This window comes from Ranitomeya imitator, chromosome 1 (genome assembly GCF_032444005.1).
Source record: "Ranitomeya imitator isolate aRanImi1 chromosome 1, aRanImi1.pri, whole genome shotgun sequence".
NCBI lineage: Eukaryota > Metazoa > Chordata > Amphibia > Anura > Dendrobatidae > Ranitomeya > Ranitomeya imitator.
The window spans coordinates 353,491,808-353,516,996 of record NC_091282.1 but is presented as its reverse complement, the minus strand read 5'-3'; the positions used below and the strand labels follow the sequence as shown (position 1 = coordinate 353,516,996).

At 41.5% G+C, this 25,189-nt stretch overlaps 1 protein-coding gene across 10 annotated transcripts; it reads left to right on the top strand.

Moving 5' to 3' along the window:
• On the top strand, window positions 1–21,737 carry HNRNPC (heterogeneous nuclear ribonucleoprotein C). 10 transcript variants are annotated; one of them, XM_069760458.1, is made up of 10 exons: window positions 1–181; window positions 10,011–10,550; window positions 11,044–11,155; window positions 15,392–15,667; window positions 15,990–16,068; window positions 17,866–17,913; window positions 17,996–18,153; window positions 19,289–19,399; window positions 20,789–20,925; window positions 21,254–21,737. In XM_069760458.1, the coding sequence occupies exons 3-10, from the start codon at window positions 11,149–11,151 to the stop codon at window positions 21,332–21,334; spliced, it is 897 nt and encodes a 298-aa protein (XP_069616559.1). In that variant the 5' UTR covers window positions 1–181; window positions 10,011–10,550; window positions 11,044–11,148; the 3' UTR covers window positions 21,335–21,737. The 10 variants fall into 10 exon arrangements, with proteins under 10 accessions (XP_069616559.1, XP_069616576.1, XP_069616551.1 ...); XM_069760475.1 differs by having other exon boundaries at window positions 2–181; window positions 10,521–10,550; window positions 17,996–18,129; XM_069760450.1 differs by having other exon boundaries at window positions 2–181; window positions 10,521–10,550.
• The last annotated feature ends 3,452 nt before the right edge of the window (window positions 21,738–25,189 follow it).

The following is a 25,189-nucleotide window of genomic DNA, read 5'->3' as shown; positions in this document are numbered from 1 at the left end:
CACTTAACAGCGGGCGAGGAGATTGTGTGGCCGCCATTTTGTGCTAGAGGCGCAGAGAGCAGCAGACGGTTCCCGCTAGTTCTTAGCTCGTTTCCTTGTATCCGTAGCATTTAGCCGTGCTGTCCTCGACTCGCTGAAGCCAGAGACTCAGCGCTGCTGACCAGGAGAGCGGCGGAAAGAGGTGAGTCATCGAGCCCAGACGTGTCGGAAAATGGCCTCTGTGCAAAGGCCGCAGGGAAGCCAGAGCGACGGTGCCTCGTGTGAGGGTGCGGGGATGTGTGGGCGGGATGGCGCCTCTGCTCTGACCTCTTTACCACAGAGCGGCTGCCTGGCGTCCATTACGCGTCGTGGCTAGAACATGGCGCCCGCCGAGCCTTGAGGGAACGGTAGCGACTGAGCGTGTGCCTGTAATACGCCTAGTGGCCACTGTGCACACCGTGCGGCGGCGGAGCCCTGCGGCACACACGTGCTGGTGACTGGGCTTTCCATGAACGGTCCCTCCACCCCGATTCCATAAGGCTAGGCCTGGATCCCCCTTATTATGACAGGCCTATATGTGAGGCTTGTGTTCCCCCTCACCCTGATTAGGGAGGGAATATCTAATGAAGGCCTGCTCATCCCCGAACTATGGATGGCGTATTTAAGAGAGGGTCTGCCCCCCTTCCTTTATTGCTGGTGGCATATGTAATGATAGCCTTGCACACCCCCAAATTACAGACGATGTGCATATAAGGCCCAGCCTAATCCCCCCCCCTCGCAGATGGAAAATGTAAGGTTCCCTTCTCCCCTCTAATGGCATATGTTATTGGGGGGTGGAGGACGTTCACCCCACCAAGTGTGGATAATTTAAGCCTCAAATCCAGGCCGGCAACAGGCAGAGATGAAGGAAATAAAAGTTAAAACCCTACTTATAATGATACAGATTAAAATTAATGAGTCCATGGTGATAAGAATGAGTGGGTGTAGACAGGAACCAAGGCAGGTGTCCGGACTAAGGGTGGGTTTCCACGTGGCGTATTTGCTGCGGACTGGACGCTGCGTGCAGCGCCATGATGTTACAGCATAGTGGAGGGGATTTTAAGACAAGTGGCAAACCTGCGTATATGCACATGTGGCGCGTCTTTGTAGACCGCAGCATGTCTTTATCTTGCAGAGATGCTCAGTGTCTCAGATAAATAGCACCATCCTATGTATTGGATGTGGTGATTCTGCATGTATTCAATGAACACATGCGGAATCACCGCCCCTACAAAAGCCGGCAGCGCTTTGGACGGAGCAGGTATCTGCTGTGTCCAAAGCGCTGCCTTAAGGCTGTGCGCACACGATGCAGATTTGGTGCAGAATTTTCTGCATAAAATCTGCACTAAATCTGCATCTCCTGGCAGAATCCACAGGTGCTTTTTTGTGCAGATTTTACCAATGGATTTCTATTATGGAGGGGTGCAGAAGGGGTGCAGAAACGCTGCAGAACTGCATAAAAGTGACATGCACTTCTTTGAAATCTGCAGCGTTTCTGCGCAGATTTTTCTGCACCATGTGCACAGCTTTTTTTTCCACATTGAGTTACATTGTACTGTAATCACAGTGCAGTTCTGCTGCGTTTCTGCTGCAGAAAAATCTGCTGCAGTTCTGCACTAAATCTGCATCGTGAGCACATACCCTCACTTACGTGGAAACATGGCCTAAGGGCTCAAGGCGTGGACACTTGCCCATTATTCCTGTTCCTCACCCCACTCCCTTATTTTTGTTGCCATGGATTTGTTCTTAATATTTTATTCTGTATCATTAACCCTTTCACGACATGCGCCGTACTATTACTGCGCATGCCGTGTCACCCCCTTTGATGTGGGCTCCGGCGGTGAGCCCACATCAAAGTCGCAACATGTCAGCTGTTTTGTACAGCTGACATGTGCGCGCAATAGCGGCAGGTGAAATTGCTATTCACCCGCCGCTATTAACCTGTTAAATGCCACTGTCAAATGCAGACAGCAGCATTTAACCAGCGCTTCCGGCCGGGCGGCCGGAAATGATGTCATCGCCGACCCCGTCACATGATAGGGGGTCGGCGATGCATCAGGATGGTAACCATAGAGGTCCTTGAGACCTCTATGGTTACTGATGCCGGCCTGCTGTGAGCGCCCCCTGTGGTCAGCGCTCACAACACACCTGCATTTCAGCTACATAGCAGCGATCTGATGATCGCTGCTATGTAGCAGAGCCAATCAGGCTATGCCAGCTTCTAGCCTCCCATGGAGGCTATTGAAGCATGGCACAAGTAAAAAAAAAAAAAAAAAAAATGTTTTTAAAAATGACAAAAATATAAGTTTAAATCACCCCCTTTCGCCCCATCCTAAATAAAAACAATTAAAAAAAAAAACCTACACGTATCTGGTATCACCGCGTTCAGAATCGCCTGATCTATCAACAAAAAAAAAGCATTAACCTGATCGCCAAACAGCGTAGCAAGAAAAAAATCAGAAACGCCAGAATTACGGTTTTTTGGTCGCCGTGACATTGCATTAAAATGCAATAACGGGCGATCAAAAGAACGTATCTGCACCAAAATTGTATCATTAAAAACATCAGCTCGGCGCGCAAAAAATAAGCCCTCAACCGACCCCAGATCATGAAAAATGGAGACGCTTCGGGTATCGGAAAATGGCACACTTTTTTTTTTTTTTTAAGCAAAGTTTTGAATTTTATTTCACCACTTGGATAAAAAATAATTTAGACATGTTAGATGTCTATAAACTCGTAATGACCTAGAGAATCACAATGGCAGGTTAGTTTTAGCATTTAATGAACCTAGCAAAAAAGCCAAACAAAAAACAAGTGTGGGACTGCACTTTTTTTGCAATTTCACCACACTTGGAATTTTTTCCCCGTTTTCTAGTAAAAGACATGGTAAAACCAATGGTGTCGTTAAAAAGTACAACTCGTCCCGCAAAAAATAAGCCCTCACATGACAATATTGATGGAAAAATAAAAAAGTTATGGCTCTGGGAAGGAGGGAAGTGAAAATGAAAACGCAAAAACGAAAAGGGGCCGCGACTTGAATGGGTTAAGGCCGGTTTCACATTAGCTTTTTTAGGAGCAGCGGACTTCCTCTGTGAAGCCCCACCCTCTGCCGCTAGCTCCGCCTACTTCTACATGCAGCCTGCTTACCTATCTTTAACATTAGGTACGCAGGTCTTGCCGCTGTATGCAGATGCTTCCGCATGCGTCGTTTTGACGATGCGGCGACCAGCGTAGGACGCAGCTGGTTGCAATTTCTTTTTTTTCTTTTTTTTTCTCCGCATTGTCAAAACCATGCATGCGGAAGCATCTGCATACAGCCACTCCCCTTATTTTCTTTATATGTAATGATGGCACTTGACCCCCTCCCCAATTACAGACAGTGTGTATAAGGCTAGGCCTGACACCTCCACACCCTCCTTGATTACGAACGATGTTTATAAGGCTAGGCCTAACCCCCTCTCCCAATGATTGCAGACAGCATTTGTATGGCTTGCCCTGTGCCATCTCTGATGGTGGACAGCGTATATGAGGCTAGATTAGGGACGCCGGTTGTGATGAGGCTAGGCTGATAACAGGATGGCAGGATAGTATCAAATGCAACTTTTTTTTATCCATAGTGAATAATATATAAAAACAAAGATTGTGTGACTGCCTCTGTTGTGTGCAATTTAAACTATTTTACATTGCTAATCTTGTTTCTAAGCTCTAGCTTGCATTATAGGCCAGAGCTCAAATTTCCAAGCATTCCTTGCTGTTGTAATGTCTGATTTACATTGAGAGGGGGTGTCTTTAAATCCAACACTGTGCAGATTTTCCATGTATGAAGAAAGACTATGCTGGCAATTGGTTACATGGAAAAAAAGTACTACAGCTGTTAGTTTTGCCTCAAGGGAGGATAATCTAATAAGGCTCTGATGGAGAACACCTTTTTTTTTTTTTTTTTTTTTTTTTTTTTTTTTTTTTCCATTATGCTATACAAAGGTACAGTATAGACAGACTCATGTATCTTATTTATGGCTGTATAGGGTTCGTCCACTGCAGGACAGACAACTCTTTATTAATGAGCTAGGGACTGAGGGTGGATAAGTTGCATTCCAGACAAGTCACTTTTTTTATGCTCATGAATGTCGCTCCCCCCTCCCATATGGGTCTGCTGTCATATGGTGAGGGTGTCAAGAGCACCCCACTGCCCCATTCCTCCCCTGCTGCTGCACTGCCTGTCTGAGGTCTCATTTGTATAAGAGCATTCTTTTGGGGAAAAAAGAAAAGGACAAAGCCATACTTCTCCTATTCCACAGCACATGTGCTGTTTCCCAGGTCTGTGTTTAAAATCTGCCGCTGACACAAGGCTCACTGGTCGGTCGCTCTTTTCTACTGGAAATACTTTTTTTTTTCTTGACAGATGTTTTTATAATGCTTGTATATAGCGGTCATACTGAACTGGCACAAGTCTCTCCTCACCCCAATGTGCTTCAGGTTTTGATTTGAGGAAATCGCATGGAACATGGATTTTCAAACTTTACTGAAGTTTCATGTATTTGAGCACCATTCACCAACCAAAAAACTAGTAACTATTGTGACATCAGGGATGTTGTAGCATTATTAGTAATGGGGTCAAAACCATATCATTGATGCCAAGTTGGGTCAATCTCTTCAGCCCTGTGGAAAGGTACGGTAATAACTTGCTGATCACTGGGACCTGCTTATCCTGAGAAAAGGGCATCACTCTGTATAAATGGAGAAATGGCCCCAATTGCTTGCCACCTCCATTAAATCTGTGGCATTGCCAGAAATAGCTCGAGTTATGTTCAATAGTCTGTGTATGTACAATGCTTTAGCTAACTAGGGGCATGTAAAAAGTGTAGTGGATTAGCTGACTGCCACCTCTCCGAACCCAAAAGTGCACACTTCCCTGGCTGAGTCTGGATACGTCAGGGTAGGGGTGGGGAACCTCAAGCCCCAGAGCCATTTGCAGCCCTTGATCTTTTATCAGGCACCTGGGCAGGTTCTCTGGGACCGCATTCTTGGGCAGGGAGGTGTATTTTGATTACAACCAGCTCATTAAAGGTAACCTGTCACCCCCCCCCCCCCCCCCCCCCCAGGCATTTGTAACTAAAGGAGCCATCTTGTGCTGCACTAATGCTGCATTCTGACAAGGTGGCTCTTTAAGTTATTATTCGTTGCGCTGCAGAAATAATCGCTTTTGAATTTGGTCCCTCATACCTGTGAAATCGCCAGGGAGGCAGGTCTTTCCCCCCTCATCCAGACGCCCCCAGCCTTCACTCTGCGAGAAGGGCGCCGCCTCCTCGGCATTATTCAGTTGTCAAAGCGCCTGCACGGTCATATTCTGCCTTGGGCATGCGCAGTTCGTGCTGCCTGACAACTGACATCACTTGATGTCTTGTTTACTGCACCTGCATGCATGCGTGGCCTGAGATCCCGTGTGAGTATAATATAACCTGTTTATTACCTTTCAGGTTACATCGGGGGATTATCTACAGCATTACAAAATGCTGTAGATATGCCGGTGGCCTTAGTTTGTATACGATTTTTGGGGTGATAGAGTCCCTTTAAGAGTTTCAGGCTTTGAAAGCTGTGAAGTGGCTTAGGCTACGTTCACACTAGCGTTCGGCTAGTGTGCGTCGCGCTAGCGTCGGGCGACGCACGCGTCATGCGCCCCTATGTTTAACATGGGGGACGCATGCGTTTTTGCTTGTTGCGTTTTCCGGCACGTGCGTCTTTTTTGACGCTAGCGTCGGACCAAGAAAACGCAACAAGTTGCATTTTTCTTGCGTCTGATTTTCGTCAAAAAACGACGCACGCGTCGAAAAACGCAGCGTTTTTGCGTGCGTTTGCACGTGTTTTTCGGTGCGTTGTGCGTCGCCGACGCAGCGGCGCACAACGCTAGTGTGAACGTAGCCTAAGAGTGACCTGTCCATTCTTCTGGTGGCCTCTGTTTGGGAGTTGCTGCTTTTTTATATATGGAGTGTCTGGAAAGACTCAAGTAAAACGCCGCCTGCATTTTCCTGAAGCATCTTTTGCTTAAAAAACGATGTAGCTATTTTAGTGCCTAAAAGATGCTGTCCACATACCCTTACAGACCTTTACAATTTTTTGAGTTGCTCTCAACTATTTGGTGGCTTGTCAAGTATTTTTCACATTAGGTAGTAGTGTCAAACAGCACTGTATGGATGGGTTATTAATGGTGCATGTGTGGCCCATCCTTGACCAAGTCTTCATCTAGGTATGGGTATATGAAGTAAAATGGACAAGGTATGTATACTGCCTAATTAGCTGTAGCTTATGGGAAACTGAAAACTGTTTTGTCTGTCAGCATCTTCCATAAACTACAATGGAGAAAGCCAGGGTGGATTTGATTTAAATCTAACTGATTTAAATCACTAGTCAGTAAGGCTTGATTTAAATCAGTGATTTAAATCAAAGTTTCTACCTAACTGAATTTGACTCCGCAGAGGTCCCAGCCTCTTCTTCACGGCAAAAATGTTACAACATGAACAGTTAAGAAAAAGACCTTAATCCTATTCTACAAACCTATGAATACAGAATCAACCCCTTCAGTGCCAAGTCCAAGAAGTTAGACAATATGTTTCTGATTGTTTGGAGTGGAATAGATCTGCACAACACAAGAAGAATGTGAATCTAAGTGTGAGGAGGAGGAAGGGCAAGCAGACAAGAAAATGAAAGTGAAACTTTGAGCACAATACTGCAGCATAGCCACAGACAGACAAGTCTGGATCTGTTTGTGTGTATGATCTGAGGTTTATTACATTCTTTCCTTATAATGGCAGCAGGCCATAAAAGAGACCCAGTTTGGGAATATTTTAATGAAGCTCCTTCGCCTATCGGTAAGGCAGGCATGCGTGCAAAATGCAAACGATGCAACAAAGAGATGCAAGGCCTGGTGGCGCGAATGAGGCAACATCATGAGAAGTGCGGTGATGAAGATGACTCCTGGACTTGGCACTGAAGATGACTTCTTGGACTTGGCACTGAAGGGCTTGATTCTGTATTCATAGGTTTGTAGAACAATAGGATTAAGGTCTTTTTCTCAACTCTGTTCATGTTGTAACATTTTTGCCGTGAAGAAGAGGCTGGGACCTCTACGGAGTCAAATTCAGTTAGGTAGAAACTTTGATTTAAATCACTGATTTAACCCCTTCATGACCAGGGGATTTTTCGTTTTTGTGTTCGTTTTTCGCTCCCCTCCTTCCCAGAGCCATAACTTTTTTCCATCAATTTGGCCATGTGAGGGCTTATTTTTTGCGGGACGAGTTGTACTTTTGAACGACATCATTGGTTTTAGCATGTCGTGTACTAGAAAACGGGAAAAAAATTCCAAGTGCGGTGAAATTGCAAAAAAAATGCAATCCCACATTGGTTTTTTGTTTGGCTTTTTTGCTAGGTTCACTAAATGCTAAAAATGACCTGCCATTATGATTCTCCAGGTCAGTACGAGTTCATAGACACCTAACATGACTAGGTTATTTTTTATCTAAGTGGTGAAAAAAAATTTCAAACTTTGCTAAAAAAAAATAAAAATGGCGCCATTTTCCGATACTCGTAGCGTCTCCATTTTTCATGATCTGGGGTCGGTTGAGGGCTTATTTTTTGCGTGCCGAGATGACGTTTTTAATGATAGCATTTCGGTGCAGATACGTTCTTTTGATCGCCCGTTATTGCATTTTAATGCAATGTCGCGGCGACAAAAAAAACGTAATTCTGGCGTTTCAAATTTTTTCCCCGCTACGCTGTTTAGCGATCAGGTTAATACTTTTAATTTATAGATCGGGTGATTCTGAGCGCGGCGATACCAAATATGCGTAGATTTGATTTTTTTTTATTGATTTATTTTGATTGGGGCGAAAGGGGGGTGATTTAAACTTTTTTTTAATTATTTTTTTCACATTTTTTTGAACTTTTTTTTTGAACTTTTGCCATGCTTCAATAGCCTCCATGGGAGGCTAGAAGCAGGCACAGCACGATCGGCTCTGCTACATAGCAGCGATCTGCTGATCGCTGCTATGTAGCAGAAATGGAGGTGTGCTGAGCGCCGACCACAGGGTGGCGCTCACAGCCACCGGTCATCAGTAACCATAGAGGTCTCAAGGACCTCTATGGTTACAATATACAAGCATCGCCGACCCCCGATCATGTGACGGGGGTCGGCGATGCCGTCATTTCCGGCCGCCCGGCCGGAAGCGGTAGTTAAATGCCGCTGTCTGCGTTTGACAGCGGCATTTAACTAGTTAATAGGTGCGGGCAGATCGCGATTCTGCCCGCGCCTATTACGGGCACATGTCAGCTGGTCAAAACAGCTGACATGTCCCGGCTTTGATGCGGGCTCACCGCGGAGCCCTGCATCAAAGCAGGGGAGCCGGCATCGGACGGTATAGTACGTCCGATGCCGGTAAGGGGTTAAATCAAGCCTTAATGACTAGTGATTTAAATCGTGATTTAAATCGGTTAGATTTAAATCAAATCCACCCTGCTCACCACACATCTAGATATGTTCCTTAGGGGGTCTATTTTCCAAAATGGTGTCGCTTGGGGGGTTTCAATCTGGCTCTCTAAACACAACATGGCGTCCCATCTCAATTCCAGTCAATTTTGCATTGAAAAGTCAAACGGCGCTCCTTCCCTTCCGAGCTCTCCCATGCGCCCAAACAGTGGTTTACCCCCACATATGGGGTATCTGCGTGCTCAGGACAAATTGTACAACTTTTGGGGTCCATTTTCTCCTGTTACCCTTGGTAAAACAAATTAAAGCAGAATTAAATTTTTTGTGAAAAAAAATTTAAATGTTCATTTTTATTTAAACATTCCAAAGATTCCTGTGAAACACCTGAAGGGTTAATAAACTTCTTGAATGTGGTTTTGAGCACCTTGAGGGGTGCAGTTTTTAGAATGGTGTCACACTTGGTTATTTTCTATTATATAGACCCTTCAAAATGACTTCAAATGAGATATGGTCCCAAAAAAAAAAAAAATATTGTAAAAATGAGAAATTGCTGGTCAACTTTCAACCCTTGTAACACCCTTGTAACTCCCTAACAAAAAAAATAAATTTGGTTCCAAAATTGTGCTGATGTAAAGTAGACATGAGGGAAATGTTACTTAAGTATTTTGTGTGACATCTCTGATTTAATTGCAGAAAAATTCAAAGTTGGAAAATTGCGAAATCTTCAAAATTTTCACCAAATTTCCGTTTTTGTTTTTTTTTTACAAATAAACGCTGGTAATATCAAAGAAATGTTACCACTATCGTGAAGTACAATATGTCACGAGAAAACAATGTCATAATCACCAGGATCCGTTGAAGTGTTCCAGAGTTATAACCTCATAAAGGGACAGTGGTCAGAATTGTAAAAATTGGCCTGGTCATTAACGTGCATACCACCCTTGGGGGTAAAGGGGGTTAATAAACGTTCATTGTGACACCTTCCATTTAATTTTACCTGTCAGGATTTTTGACTGCTGTCGTTTACCACCCTAGAACAAATTGCTAAATGTGAGACCTGACAATACTCGGCTGACTCTGGTTAGTCCTTACTGGTGCTTTGTGCGTCATCCTTTGTAATTAAACAAATCCAAGCTTTCCTTTTAGACTTTTGAAAGAAAATAGTATGAAAGTTTAACAATTAGGGATTTATTCTTTGTCCCTTATTGGCAGATGTAACCCACGTGATCTCTAAGAAACGTGTTGTGTTGGCTCTTTTTTTTTTTTTTTTAACCATAAGGATGAAATGCCTGTCTTGTCACTCTTGGATCTAAGTAGGGTCATTGTTTTTGTATACTTGTAAATCATTATTGGGTATGTGCTGTAATTAGTTTGTGTTCTGTATGTATGTATGTTTGGATGGAGGCAGTGCTACGTGTTCACTATTTTTATTTTTTTCCCCCTTCTACCCCTATAGTATTCCTTATTCCAATTCCCCTGAATCTAAACTATTCTCCCATTCTCCTTTTCACAGGACAGAGATCTGAGCAGCAGTTCTCCAAATTCCCCTCTACCTTCCCTGACCTGTTCTGAAAGAACTTAAATATGTTCCACTCCCCTTGTTTCTCCTTATTGCCAATAGAGAAGTGCACATGTAGTAGTTCAGGTGCTTTCGATAGCCTCAAGTGCTCAAGCACCATCCCATTGGGAGACTTGGGGAAAATTAATCTTACCACTTCTCCAATATTTGCTGCTATTATGAATTTTAACTTTTTTATATATAATACAGAAGAACAGAATGCTGCACCTATGTGCTCAGAACAACCTTTCACCTGCCTACCCCCAACCCTCCCCTTCCCATCCCTTCAATGCAATATTTTTGGGGTATATTACCTAATCATGTTGACAAGTGACAGTTTACAAGAAAATCATTTTTAAGAATTGCTAGTATTTTTAAGTGGACTTTTTACTGAAATTCTCTACAATTTTTTTTTTCCCCTGATTTGGATTATTTTCATAATTTTTTTTCCTTTTTTTTTCACAGCGAAGAATTTTTTTTGAAACGCCAACTACAGTAAGTCTCGCATTTCCTGTGTTTTTAAATTGTTTTTTTTTTTTCAAAATTTTTCCTACCTTACTGGTCTCCTTTTTAACATTGCTGTATTTCTAATTTTTTATAGTTTTTATATAAACTGTGTGTATTTATATTGGTACAGATGCTAATTTTTTTTTTTCACTGTTCATTTTTATTTTTTATTTTTTTTATATTTTTTTTTAATTTTTCATGGTGGGGGTTGGTTTGGGAAGGAGTCTATAATTTTTAATTATGCTTTAATCTACAATTTTTGTGCTAAACTATTTAAATTTCTCCCAGTTATAATGTGTAGATGTTAAAATTTTTCTTGCTTTGTTGTACGTTTTACTTTATGCAGCTATAACGTAAATATATTCAAGCCTTGGTAAAGTTTTAGTAATGCTGTTGGAACACTTGTGATGTTTTCCTACTGTGCATTACCATTGTGGGCAGTGGCATTTTTGACAGTTGCAGTTAATGTCCCTTCATTTAGGCCCTTTCCCTGCCCCTCCCCACTCCACCTCCCATACCTTTTTGCCCAACCGCTGACAATCTGCAGCAGAGAACGGAGAAAGACCACTGACAAGTTAATCTACTGATGCCTGGTAAGACTGGTTGTTTACTAAGGTAAAAAAAAATGTACATCAATGACATGTTACTGTTAACCAAGGCCCTTTACTTTATTTGCCTCAGATTTGCTCATACATCTTATTCCATAGTTGTAAAAGTTTTGTCTGTAATTGCTGAGCAACTCTGAGGACATTAGAATGTGCTATAAAGCTAGTACTAAATAGTGACTTTGGTGACAATACACAACCAATAATTACTTTGCCACAGCTACATCGCACCATAATGTAATTGAATATGTTCATGTTGTAACTCGCAATTTTTGCGCAACCTGCACATGCATCATAGTTATTGCAACTTGCAAGCAACACAACCATGTTCACGTATATTATTGTTATTTGGATGTGACGGATGTTGCTGCTAAAGTCACTATACAGACTTAGGCTGGACTCTCACAGCCGTGTGTCGCTATCCAGGCATGGACCAGCTGAGGGACTCCTGCCCTGAACTCGACAGCTTTCATATAAGTCTTGGAGGCTCATGAGTTTGTCAGACCCGCGGCTGGTCCTTACTCAGACCATGACACATGGATGTGTTAATCCGGCCTAAGGCTGCATTTGCACAACCATGTGTAGACTGCAACCCCTGGACTATCCGTAGGTCTCTTCACCTGAACGAAGTCTCGGGAGCCGTGGTTATGGGTATTGCTGTCCATACATGGATGTCTGAGTGTGCAGCCTAAAGGTTTTCAGAGAGCTGAAGTATTCCACATCTTTTACTGGCCATTAACATTCGATAAAGGTTTATAGATTCAAGGGATGTACTAATGTGTTTGCAAGCAAAGTTTTTTTCATGGAAGAGCATTTCTTCCCTTGGATAATCTGTGCCAGCAAAGGTTTTTTTTCAGTGACTACTACTTTGCTAAATGGTGGGGGTGACCACTGTCTAATGTGTATGGCCAGCACAAGATCATGGAATAGTCTTATCGAGAGAATGGGTTAAAAGGCCCGCCTAATGTGCTGCAATGTAACATTCCTTGTTTATGGACGTAGTGGGTCTTCCTGCAGCCGTTCTGCTGCTTGGCACCACTGATCAGAAGAATCTCTGACCCATAGGCAGAAATAGGCATACAAGTTTGCTTTATTGGTCTCATAATGGCTTCTTCAACCTTAAAGGGAACCTGTCACCCCCAAAATCGATTCTGAGGTAAGCTCACAGTCATCAGGGGCTTATCTACAGCATTCTGTAATGCTGTAGATAAGCCGCCGATGTTACGTGAAAGAGGAGAAAAAGAGGTTAGATTATACTCAACCAGGGGTGGTCCTGCTCCGATGGGTGTCTCAGGTCCGGAACAGCACCTCCCATCTTCATTCCATGACGTCCTCTTCTGGTCTTCACGCCGCGGCTCCAGCGCAGGCGTACTTTGTCTGTCCTGTTGAGGGCAGAGCAAAGTACTGCAGTGCGCAAGCGCCGAAAAGGTCAGAGGCCCAGCGCACTGCAGTACTTTACTCTGCCCTCAACAGGGCAGACAAAGTACGCCTGCGCAGGAGCCGCGGCGTTGAAGACCAGAAGAGGACGTCATGGAATGAAGATGGGTGGCGCCGGAGCAGACCTGAGACACCCATTTGACCGGACCGCCCCTGGGTGAGTATAATCTAACCTCTTCTCCTCTTTCAGGTTACATCGGGGGCTTATCTACAGCATTCCAGAATGCTGTACATAAGTCCGTGATGCCGGTGAGCTTACCTCACCATCGATTTTTCGGGGTGACAGGTTCCCTTTAATGGAGATTTCACATTCTGACCAGGAGGAAGGTGCCCTCACATGATGCCACTCATTCTGAGTGTAGCAGTTGTTTTAATTTTTATTTAATTAAATTGTACACATGAAAATAAGCAACTTTAATGTATCTTATCGGAGAAATCTTCTGTCAAAGCTGGTCAATCATCAATATACTCAATTCTTGGATAAAAAAAATCTGTATTCAGCGATGACTCTCCCGTTACTGAAATGATGGCTGCTAATTAGATTTTCTGTGGAGGGGAGGAGGTAGAGCTCCACCCTTTTCCCCCTTTTGCATAGATGGTAGTTGCTATGTATGAGATTCTTTCTCGGTAATAGGAAAATGTCTTCACTGAATACGCATTTTACCTCTGAATAGAGAAGTTTGGTTGCTGATCAATTTTTGGCAGAGAAAGAAGCAAATCTCTGATAATATAAATTAGTTGCTTATTTTCTTGTGTACTATTGATTTATTAAATACAAATTAAATTGGTTACTCTTAGACCTTTTTATATGTTCCCCATTGTACCATATAACTGCCCTAAAACATTGAGTTCTGATCAATTATTCGTTAAACTGAAAGAATGTATGCCCAACTGTCATAACACATTTTGAATATTTTTAAAAGGTTTTTTCCTGTGAATAAAGTACATTTTAATGGATAGAGCTTGGAATAGGTTTCACAAATGAGTTAAAAGTTGCTGTGCTGAGATAATCTTATAAATATGCCCCTACTGTGTAACTGCTGTCTGACCGTGCAGGAACGTGGTCTGATCATATCACGGCTCCTGTGTAGCGGAAGGAGAAGGGTATACAGACATTACAGCACGGGATCACAGCTGCTACTTTCTGTGACTTAAAACAGTTCCCGTCCTGTTTTTAAATGTTTCTAATCTCCCACAAAGTAGCAGCCTTGAACCTTTGCTGTCCTGTGTGTGTCCCCTGCCCAGAAAATGTATGATCAGACCATGTTCCTCCAGTCAGACACAGCCTTCACACAGCAGGGGCACATTTATAAGATTATATCAGCAATGAAACTTTTTTTTTTAATTGAATCTAATTGTGGAGATTTGCATTAGAACAAATGCGCTTTGTTCAAAGGACAACCCTTTTAACATCCCATAGATGTTAAGACCCTCATACACATTAATTAGTGGACTGTTATAGATATACACAGGCTCTTCACTTAGGGTACCGTCACACAGTGGCATTTTGATCGCTACGACGGCACGATTTGTGACGTTCCAGCGATATATCCGTGACGTTCCAGCGATCTCGGTGTGTCTGACACGCTCCTGCGATCAGGGACACCGCTGAGAATCGTACGTCGTAGCAGATCGTTTGAAACTCTTTCGTCGTCTAGTGTCCCGCTGTGGCGGCATGATCGCATGGTGTAACAAAGGTGTGCACGATATTGTATACGATGTGCGCATAGTAACCAACGGCTTCTACATCGCACATACGTCGTGAAATTATCGCTCCAGCGTCGTACATTGCAAAGTGTGACAGCAGTCTACGACGCTGGAGCGATATTGTTACGACGCTGGAGCGTCACGGATCGTGCCGTCGTAACGATCAAAATGCCACTGTGTGACGGTACCCTTAGTGCTACTGTGTTCTCCAAGATCCGCTGCCAGAATCAGATAGCTTAGCTCCCATAAGAATCCAACAGGCCTGATCCTTCTCTCCTTGATAACTATAAGGGGAAAGTGGGGGCACCCCTGTACATATTAGACTGGTCCTATCCTGCTGATGACAGTGGTTTTGACAGACTTCAGTCTAAAATGCATTAGGTTGTAGGTCCCACCTTTTTTATCTGAGTTACTTTACATTGGACTCGGGCCTAGTTGATATTTTTGTCAGGTTTTTTTTTTTCCTTTTTTGTCCCAAAACACCAGAAGCCGAAAAAAAATCTCGAATCAACTCTTGCTTTTGGTAAAAAACAAATTAATTGAATAGGAAGTGTACAACATGCCACCACCTGATTTTTAACACTTTGTGATGCTCTGAATATATTTGCATCACATCATTTCTTCTATTAGCAGTTTCATATTTGGCCGAGATTTTCCACAATGTTGATAAATTAGCTTAGTGACCCTGAGTGGTTTTGTTTTAATATACACCCTGTGTTCTGGCTGTTAGGGTGCTCGTACATATAGTATTCGATTTTAACCGCTACTGGCAAAAAGAAACGGCACCCTGTTTCACAACAAGTGAATCGCCTGTATTTGCCGCTAAACTGCTGTAAATGGTGTGTTGTGTTTGCCACATGGAAGAACGCTGCACACAGGCACACATAATTACAGTATAAATGCTAATTTTGCCCCCACATCTATCTGTAGGTAAAACTTGTTGAACACAAACTAGGTTTTCACACGAGATGATTCTTACTCTTAATAGGTTAATGTGCCTTCATCGTGCAGCAGTTATTTTTCTTAAAGTTTCTTGTTAACGAATTTGTATTTTAAATAGTTTCTATTTTTTTTTTCTAGGGTTCCAAATTGCTACTGTAGATAGTAGTAGAGACATGGCGAGCAATGTCACTAATAAAACAGACCCTCGCTCTATGAACTCCAGAGTATTTATTGGGAACCTAAACACATTAGTGGTGAAGAAAGGAGATGTAGAAGCAATCTTTTCTAAATATGGCAAGATTGTGGGCTGCTCCGTACACAAGGGCTTTGCATTTGTGCAATACAACAATGAACGCACTGCCCGTACTGCTGTAGCAGGGGAGGATGGACGAATGATAGCTGGGCAGGTCCTGGGTGAGTGACTGGAAACTTTTTTTTTTTTTTTCTTTTCTTTTTTTTTTTCTTCTTTTCTTTTTCTCCAAAGCCATTTAATAGCTTATATGGACTTTGGTTGACATTTTGAACATATTTGTAAAACATTGTCTATTTTTTTTTTTTTGTGAATGTATCTTATGGCTTTGAAACTGGAATCTTCTTTAACAGCCAAACTGGAATTTCATTTGGTTTTGAGCTCCGAGGCATATTTTCCGTAAATATATAATTTTATTTTAAGTAAACTTTGACCATTGCGATGAACGCATTAGAGTGGTGTTTGTTTTTTGTTTCGTTCTTTCAGATATCAACTTGGCTGCTGAGCCCAAAGTGAACAGGGGAAAAGGAGGAGGAATCAAGAGATCAGCAGCTGATATGTATGGGTGAGTTTATATATGGGCGAAGGAAGCTTCAGTGTTATACCACAACTTTCTAAAGTTCTCCTGTTCTCCAAAACACTGTTGTACCTTTCCTAACTTGCATTTGTTGGCATGTGATTGGGTATGCAGAGTTGTTACCTCTGTAACAAAGTGCAATCAGTGACCTCTGCAATGACTGGCTACAACTATCACATACCATATCAACTGAGCATTACCGGGGGGGGGGGGAAGGGGGTAGTGTCATGAATTGTGCTCAAACCCCCCCTCAATTCTTGGATGGTTTTCAAAATAACAAAGTGGTAAATAAGATGGAGAGTTGTAAGTTTTTGTTTTTTTTTTAGTCTACAAGAGGTTTAACATAAAAATAAAAACATTTTGCAGCTTATGGGAGCCAATAGGGTGCTTAAAACCATTTTAGATATCTGAATACATGCCAGAACCGATACCATAACATGACCATATTAATGGGAAATACCCCTGAAAGAGTAATATAGTAATCATACGAAAAAAACAAGAGCCAAGAAAATCCCAAGTATAATTACCTATACAAATATGTAACATATACCATGTACAAAATTTTATTGAAACATTAACACAGAAACATATACAAAAAATAAACATATAATAAGGACAGGTGAGTAATTCGACAATGCATACAGGCAGTGCCAAAACTGTCTATAACTGAAAGGGTTCCCAAATATATAGCCACAATAATACATGTGCCTAGACCACAGTATCATAATTATAAGTAACCCAATGAGACCCATATACATCAGTGGGTGAGCCGCAGATATATAACACCAGACTCCATAACTCCATATGTGGAATATATACAAGACCCATAATGAAGATGGGGTATATGCAGCCCCTGAGGAAGCAGCGAAACGCGCGTTGGGGTATCGGAGCAGTGCGCCATTTCTGTCATAATGGGTGAGACCTTACTTTCTCCAGCCTCTCTCCTCCGGTGACTTTTTGCATATACCCGATCTTCATTATGGGTCTTGTATATGTTCCACATATGGAGTTATGGAGTCTGGTGTTATATATCTGCGGCTCACCCACTGATGTATATGGGTCCCATTGGGTTACTTATAATTATGATACTGTGGTCTGGCACATGTATTATTGTGGCTATAAATTTGGGAACCCTTTCAGTTATAGACAGTTTTGGCACTGCCTGTATGCATTGTCGCATTACTCATCTGTCCTTATTTATTATGTTTATTTTTTGTATATGTTTCTGTGTTTCAATAAAATTTTGTATTTTTTTATGAAGATGTCTCATGGTATATGTTACATATTTGTATAGGTAATTATACTTGGGATTTTCTTGGCTCCTTGTTTCTTTCGTATGATTACCAATTTTAGATATCTGCTTGACTAATAGAAATGCAGATAATGTCTGACAGAAGGAAAAAAGTATTTGTTAGTATCCTAGTAGCCAGGTGTAGAAAAGATCACATATATTGCTCTGCTCAATTTCCTTCCCTGAAAAACATTTTATACACCTTTTTAAAAAAAACACATTTTTTTGACAGTGAATAGTTCTAGTATGAACGTGTTTCAGCTCAAACAAAATGTAAGAACTTTCTTGCTTATTTAGCGCCATCACTGCATAGATCTTTTACCAGCATTATCACTCTCCATTGAGGACAATCTACGTTATATAACAGTATTTCGAGTGTGGTGGGGAGAACATGACAACTGTGCAGAAGTGTCTGACAGTGTTCAATCCTAAATAAAGCTTCACTTTTTTTTTTTTTTTTTTTCTCTTCTTCAAACTGTGCTTTTTCTTTTTAGGTCTTCCTTTGATTTGGACTATGACTTTCACCGGGACTATTATGACACGTATGTGAATAACCTCTATTAGAATGAAAGCTTTGCAGATGTCACTATGTACAGGAAATTTGACTACTGCCTATTATTACAGCTATACTGCAGCCCGTGTGCCCCCACCACCACCCCCAATAGCCCGAGCTGTTGTACCTTCAAAACGTCAGAGAGTTTCCGGAAATGTTTCCCGTCGTTTGAAGAGAGAATTCCACTCAAAGAGTGGTCAGCGTGGTGGGTCTTCAAAGTCTACTAGATGTGAGCACTGAATTTTTAATGATTTTGTGAACAAAACTTTTTTGGTTTTCAATCAGCGTCATTCTATCTAGCAGCCCTTAAAGGGGTTTACCCACAAACAGTTAATTTTTTTTAAAGTTCATTTTAATCAATAGATCTTGCAATAATTTCCACAATTGGACTTTATTTAAATAAAATGTTCCCCTGCTGTGTACTGTGTAATGGTTGTCTCTGATCATACCACATCTGGGCAGGAGAGGAATGATCAATGTCCCTGTATGGTCAGACAGTCATTACACAGTACATAGCAAGGAGACATTTATAAGATTATCTCAGCACTGGAACACTTTTTTTTTAATTGTTTTAAACACTTCCAACTGTGGAAAGTATTAATGCAAGACTTATTGATTAAAATGTACCTTGTTAGTGAGAGAACCCCTTTAATTTAGGTTGCACATCTCACAAAATCAGACATTGCAGCCCAATAAAAACAAGTTATCAATTCAGTTGATAGAAGGGAGTACTCAGTTTTCTAGAGCTAGAAATGTAGGTTGATACCCAAGTTAAAATGTACTTTTATTTGGACACTGGTTCAACCGCATTGTATTCAATAAGCTAATAGTTGCAAAAGCTATGTGAACCAGTTTTTCAAGCACCATTAAATACATTAGGATGCAAGCAGTTTGAGATAAAGGCATAGTGGGGGAATGAGTCAAGATGAGGAAAACCTGTTAATCAGTAGTCCAGGGAAACTAATTCAGTAGCACTAGTTCATTACCAAGTTATTGGTATGTAGTATGTGGAATGTAGAGTGCACAGATGGCAAATAAGGGTAGGTGCAGCACTATGGAAAGCTTTACGAATCCCTGGTTAAAAAAAAAAAAAAATTGGCTATGAATGTTATGAATTTTACAACTTTTTTTTTTATATACACAAGTTGTTTCTGCACTAATGGTATGCTCAAACTCCTGCCACTTTCTGATGGTGTAGTGGAAGTGAGGGAGCTAATTGACATTTCATACCAAATGAGGTATGTTTTCATTTGGAGCACCTTTAAAAGTCTGTGAAAACTGCTGTATCAATTAAATATGCCCGTAGGTACCTAAAGAGAAATATCATGACTTCCCTATGTATTTCTAACAACCTTTTTTTACAGTAAAGGGAGATGATCTACAGACCATTAAAAAGGAGCTCAGTCAGATAAAGCAGAGGGTGGATTCTCTTCTGGAAAGTTTGGAACGTATTGAGAGTGAGCAGTCAAAACAAGGTAAGCATGTCCCTGTATCGAGAACTATGGGACTTGAAATGTGAAATTCTTATTTTAACCCCTTCGACAGCCATTTTTCATTTTTGTATTTGTTTTTCACTCCCCTTCCCAGAGCCATAACTTTATTTTTTTTCCCCCCATCAATATGGCCATGTGAGGGCTTGTTTTTTGCGAGACAAGTTGTCCTTTCAAACGCCTTTGGTTTTACCATACCGTGTACTCAAATGGGAAAAAATTGCAAATGCGGTGAAATTGCAAAAAAAGTACAATTCCACAAAGTTTTGGGGGGGATTTTTTTTTTTTTTTACATGTTTACCAAATGCTAAAACGGACCTGCCATTATTATTATTCTCCAGGTCATTACTAGTGCATAGACACCAAACGTGTATAGGGTTTTTTTAAGTAATGAAATATAAATCCAAATTTTGTTAAAAGAAATTTGCAGCTTTTTCCAAGACCAGTAGGGTCACCATTTTTTGTGATCTCTGGTTGGGTGAGGGCTTATTTTTTGAGCGCTGAGCTGAAGTTTTTATTGATACAATTTTAGTGCAGACACTATCAGCAATCAGGTTAGTTTTGTGTTTGTTTGTTTTTTTTTTCTGACGGCTCTGAACGCAGTGATAACAAATGTGTTTAGTTTTTCTTTTGTTTTGAATGGAGCAAAAAAGTGATTAACTTTTTTATATTAATATTTGTAACCACTTTTTTCACTCTTGGCATGCGGCCATAACCAGATTGGCTTTGCTACATACAGACTATGAACAGATCACCTGTTAGTAGCAGAATTGCTGACTTGCTATGAGCACTGACCACCGGGTGGTGCTCATAGCAAGCTGGCAATGACAACCATAGAGATCTGTAAGGCTACGTTCACATTTGCGTTGTGCGCAGCTGCGTCGGAGACGCAACGCACAACGCAAACAAAAACGCAACAAACCGCACACAAACGCTGCGTTTTGCGACGCATGCGTAGTTTTTTGCCGAAATTTGGACGCAAGAAAAATGCAACTTGTTGCGTTTTCTTGGCCAGACGCTTGCAGCACAAAGACGCATGCGTCCCCCATGTTAAATGTAGGGACGCATGCGTTGCCACCGCGTCGCCCGACGCAAACATGCCTAACGCTAATGTGAACGTAGCCTAAAAGATCTGGTTGTCATGCCAACCAATCAGTGACCCACTATCACGTGTTAAAAGCCGCGCTTAAAATGCCGCTGTCAGTTTGACAGCGGCATTTAACGGATTAATAGCCGCGGGTGGATCACGATTCCACCTGTGGCTGTTGTGGGCACATGTCAGCTGTTCAAAACATGTCATGAAGGGGTTAACTGGTTAAAAGCAGAATGTTTACTACTGTGCAACAGTGTGACTGAAAACCTTTCCTACTACAGAGACCAAAATAGATGATGATCAGAGTAGCAGCTCTGTAAAGAAAGAAGAAACCGTTGTGAAAATGGTGGCGGAGGAAGCTGGTGAATCTGGAGAAGAGGGAGACCTGCTGGATGATGATGATCAGGGAGAAGACACAGTAAGCACTTATCTCTATCAACTACCAATTATAGTTACAATAGACTAGTGGATCAAACAATTCAAATTCTACTGTTTACATTGGTTTTCCCTGGAAAATCTGATAAAGGAATGAATTACATGTCCTTTATTATTCTGAGGTCTCTAAAGAGTATAACAAACATCTGCCTTCCTTATGTGTCCTGTTGAGAATAAAATCCAGACTGATAAGTTGCTGTGGTTATTTGGATTTTGAACATTTTTTGTGACTTTAACCTTACCACACTTGCATCATGGTTCTCTCAAGCTGAGCTGTTAACAACTAAAATGTATTTATTTGTTTTTATAAGCTTGAAGAAATAAAAGATGGTGACAAAGAAACAGAAGAAGGAGAAGATGAAGGGGACAGCGTAAATGAGGAAGAATCTTAAGTGTGGTCCCCGATGAACTTTTCAGCCTGTTGTGTATAGTTGATTCATAGCTACACCCTGTACCATCAGTCGTTCCACCAGCTCTTCAAGCCTGTTTATTATGCACTCTGCATTTCGTTTGCCTCCTTTTCATTTTGATACCTATTTGCGACTTGTAGAATAAAACTGTATTGTTTTTACATTGTTGTCTTGCGGTCTCTACTAGTTTGTTTTTTTTCCCCTGGGTTTTTTCTTTTTAATTTTAGATCCTGTCATTTTAGTTTTTTATTCATGATAAAACATCCACTATGCTATACCTTTTTGACAATGTTCTTAGCATTGTGTTGCTACAGTTGAAGTTGGTGTAAAATTTGAAATTAAAAATTACATTTCTTTAGAAATAAACTTTGTTTTTATAACTTAATAGTCTTGTCTATAAATAGAAGAAACCTGCAGAAAGACTTGTACAAAAAATGCTTGCTTCTGGGTTTGTTTTTTGTAACTTAACCGATCGGTATGCAACCAAGCTTTAACTGTATGGAAATACTGTTCTGGAGAAAGTGTCTTGTGCAGAAAAAAATAAATGTGCTGTGATCAACCTGAACTGCAGCATTAGTAAGTTGGTATACACTAACTTTATTGCTTACCTGTGAGCAGCTGAATATTATTCTATTGTAGGATGTCCTCTTGGTGCGATGTTCACACCTTGCATTTGGTGCATTTTTCCAGCATGCAAAACCTGCTCTTGGCAGTAAAGCAGCTGCTTTCAAAAGCCACGTTTTAGATGAATAAGTACTACCTTGCTAAACGGCTATATTAACAAACATACCTTTTTACATCACCCATGATGGCACCACGAGAGGGGATCCTCCCTTCAAGATAAAAAGGCAGCTCCTCTCTCTGCATCAGTCGGTTTCCTGTCCTTGAAGGGGAACCCTCAACATAGTAACATAGTTAGGCTACGTTCACATTAGCGTTACGCTAATGTGCGTCGCTGTTGCGTCGGTGACGCAGCGGCGACGCGCCCCTATGTTTAACATAGGGGACGCGTGTTTGTTAGCGTTTTTCGACATGTGCGTCGTTTTCGACGCTAGCGTCGCGGACGCACGAAAATGCAACAAGTTGCATTTTTCGTGCGTCCGATTTTCGTCAAAACGACGCACACGTTGCAAAACGCAGCGTTTTTGGTGCGTCGCGCGTTGCGTCGTCGACGCACCGGCGCGCAACGCTAATGTGAACGTAGCCTTAGTAAGGCCGAAAAAAGACATTTGTCCATCCAGTTCAGCCTATATTCCATCATAATAAATCCCCAGATCTACGTCCTTCTACAGAACCTAATAATTGTATGATACAATATTGTTCTGCTCCAGGAAGACATCCAGGCCTCTCTTGAACCCCTCGACTGAGTTCGCCATCACCACCTCCTCAGGCAAGCAATTCCAGATTCTCACTGCCCTAACAGTAAAGAATCCTCTTCTATGTTGGTGGAAAAACCTTCTCTCCTCCAGACGCAAAGAATGCCCCCTTGTGCCCGTCACCTTCCTTGGTATAAACAGATCCTCAGCGAGATATTTGTATTGTCCCCTTATATACTTATACATGGTTATTAGATCGCCCCTCAGTCGTCTTTTTTCTAGACTAAATAATCCTAATTTCGCTAATCTATCTGGGTATTGTAGTTCTCCCATCCCCTTTATTAATTTTGTTGCCCTCCTTTGTACTCTCTAGTTCCATTATATCCTTCCTGAGCACCGGTGCCCAAAACTGGACACCGTACGCCATGTGCGGTCTAACTAGGGATTTGTACAGAGGCAGTATAATGCTCTCATCATGTGTATCCAGACCTCTTTTAATGCACCCCATGATCCTGTTTGCCTTGACAGCTGCTGCCTGGCACTGGCTGCTCCACGTAAGTTTATCATTAACTAGGATCCCCAAGTCCTTCTCCCTGTCAGATTTACCCAGTGGTTTCCCGTTCAGTGTGTAATGGTGATATTGATTCCTTCTTCCCATGTGTATAACCTTACATTTATCATTGTTAAACCTCATCTGCCACCTTTCAGCCCAAGTTTCCAACTTCTCCAGATCCATCTGTAGCAGAATACTATCTTCTCTTGTATTAACTGCTTTACATAGTTTTCTATCATCTGCAAATATCGATATTTTACTGTGTAAACCTTCTACCAGATCATTAATGAATATGTTGAAGAGAACAGGTTCCAATACTGACCCCTGCGGTACCCCACTGGTCACAGCGACCCAGTTAGAGACTATACCATTTATAACCACCCTCTGCTTTCTATCACTAAGCCAGTTACTAACCCATTTACACACATTTTCCCCCAGACCAAGCATTCTCATTTTGTGTACCAACCTCTTGTGCGGCACGGTATCAAACGCTTTGGAAAAATCGAGATATACCACGTCCAATGACTCACCGTGGTCCAGCCTATAGCTTACCTCTTCATAAAAACTGATTAGATTGGTTTGACAGGAGCGATTTCTCATAAACCCATGCTGATATGGAGTTAAACAGTTATTCTCATTGAGATAATCCAGAATAACATCCCTCAGAAACCCTTCAAATATTTTACCAACAATAGAGGTTAGACTTACTGGCCTATAATTTCCAGGTTCACTTTTAGAGCCCTTTTTGAATATTGGCACCACATTTGCTATGCGCCAGTCCTGCGGAACAGACCCTGTCGCTATAGAGTCCCTAAAAATAAGAAATAATGGTTTATCTATTACATTACTTAGTTCTCTTAGTACTCGTGGGTGTATGCCATCCGGACCCGGAGATTTATCTATTTTAATCTTATTTAGCCGGTTTCCCACCTCTTCTTGGGTTAGATTGGTGACCCTTAATATAGGGTTTTCATTGTTTCTTGGGATTTCACCTAGCATTTCATTTTCCACCGTGAATACCGTGGAGAAGAAGGTGTTTAATGTTAGCTTTTTCCTCGTCATCTACAACCATTCGTCATCTACAACCATTCTTTCCTCACTATTTTTTAAGGGGCCTACATTTTCAGTTTTTATTCTTTTACTATTGATATAGTTGAAGAACAGTTTGGGATTAGTTTTACTCTCCTTAGCAATGTTCTGCTCTGTTTACTTTTTGGCAGCTTTAATTAGTTTTTTAGATAAAGTATTTTTCTCCCTATAGTTTTTTAGAGCTTCAATGGTGCCATCCTGCTTTAGTAGTGCAAATGCTTTCTTTTTACTGTTAATTGCCTGTCTTACTACTTTGTTTAGCCACATTGGGTTTTTCCTATTTCTAGTCCTTTTATTCCCACAAGGTATAAACCGCTTACACTGCCTATTTAGGATGCTCTTAAACATTTCCCATTTATTATCTGTATTCTTATTTCTGAGGATATTGTCCCAGTCTACCAGATTAAGGGCATCTCTAAGCTGGTCAAACTTTGCCTTCCTAAAGTTCAGTGTTTTTGTGACTCCCTGACAAGTCCCCCTAGTGAAAGACAGGTGAAACTGTACAATATTGTGGTCGCTATTTCCTAGATGCCCAACCACCTGCAGATTTGTTATTCTGTCAAGTCTATTAGATAGTATTAGGTCTAAAAGTGCTGCTCCTCTGGTTGGATTCTGCACCAATTGTGAAAGATAATTTTTCTTGGTTATTAGCAGAAACCTGTTGCCTTTATGGGTTTCACAGGTTTCTGTTTCCCAGTTAATATCCGGGTAGTTAAAGTCCCCCATAACCAGGACCTCATTATGGGTTGCAGCTTCATCTATCTGCTTTAGAAGTAGACTTTCCATGGTTTCTGTTATATTTGGGGGTTTGTAACAGACCCCAATGAGAATTTTGTTACCATTTTTCCCTCCATGAATTTCGACCCATATGGACTCGAC

Coding starts and splice junctions, on each gene's coding strand:
- HNRNPC (XM_069760458.1), top strand. Junction 18,154..19,288: donor GTCTTCAAAGTCTACTAGAT/GTGAGCACTGAA, acceptor CTTTTTTTACAG/TAAAGGGAGATGATCTACAG. Junction 19,400..20,788: donor GAGTGAGCAGTCAAAACAAG/GTAAGCATGTCC, acceptor TTCCTACTACAG/AGACCAAAATAGATGATGAT.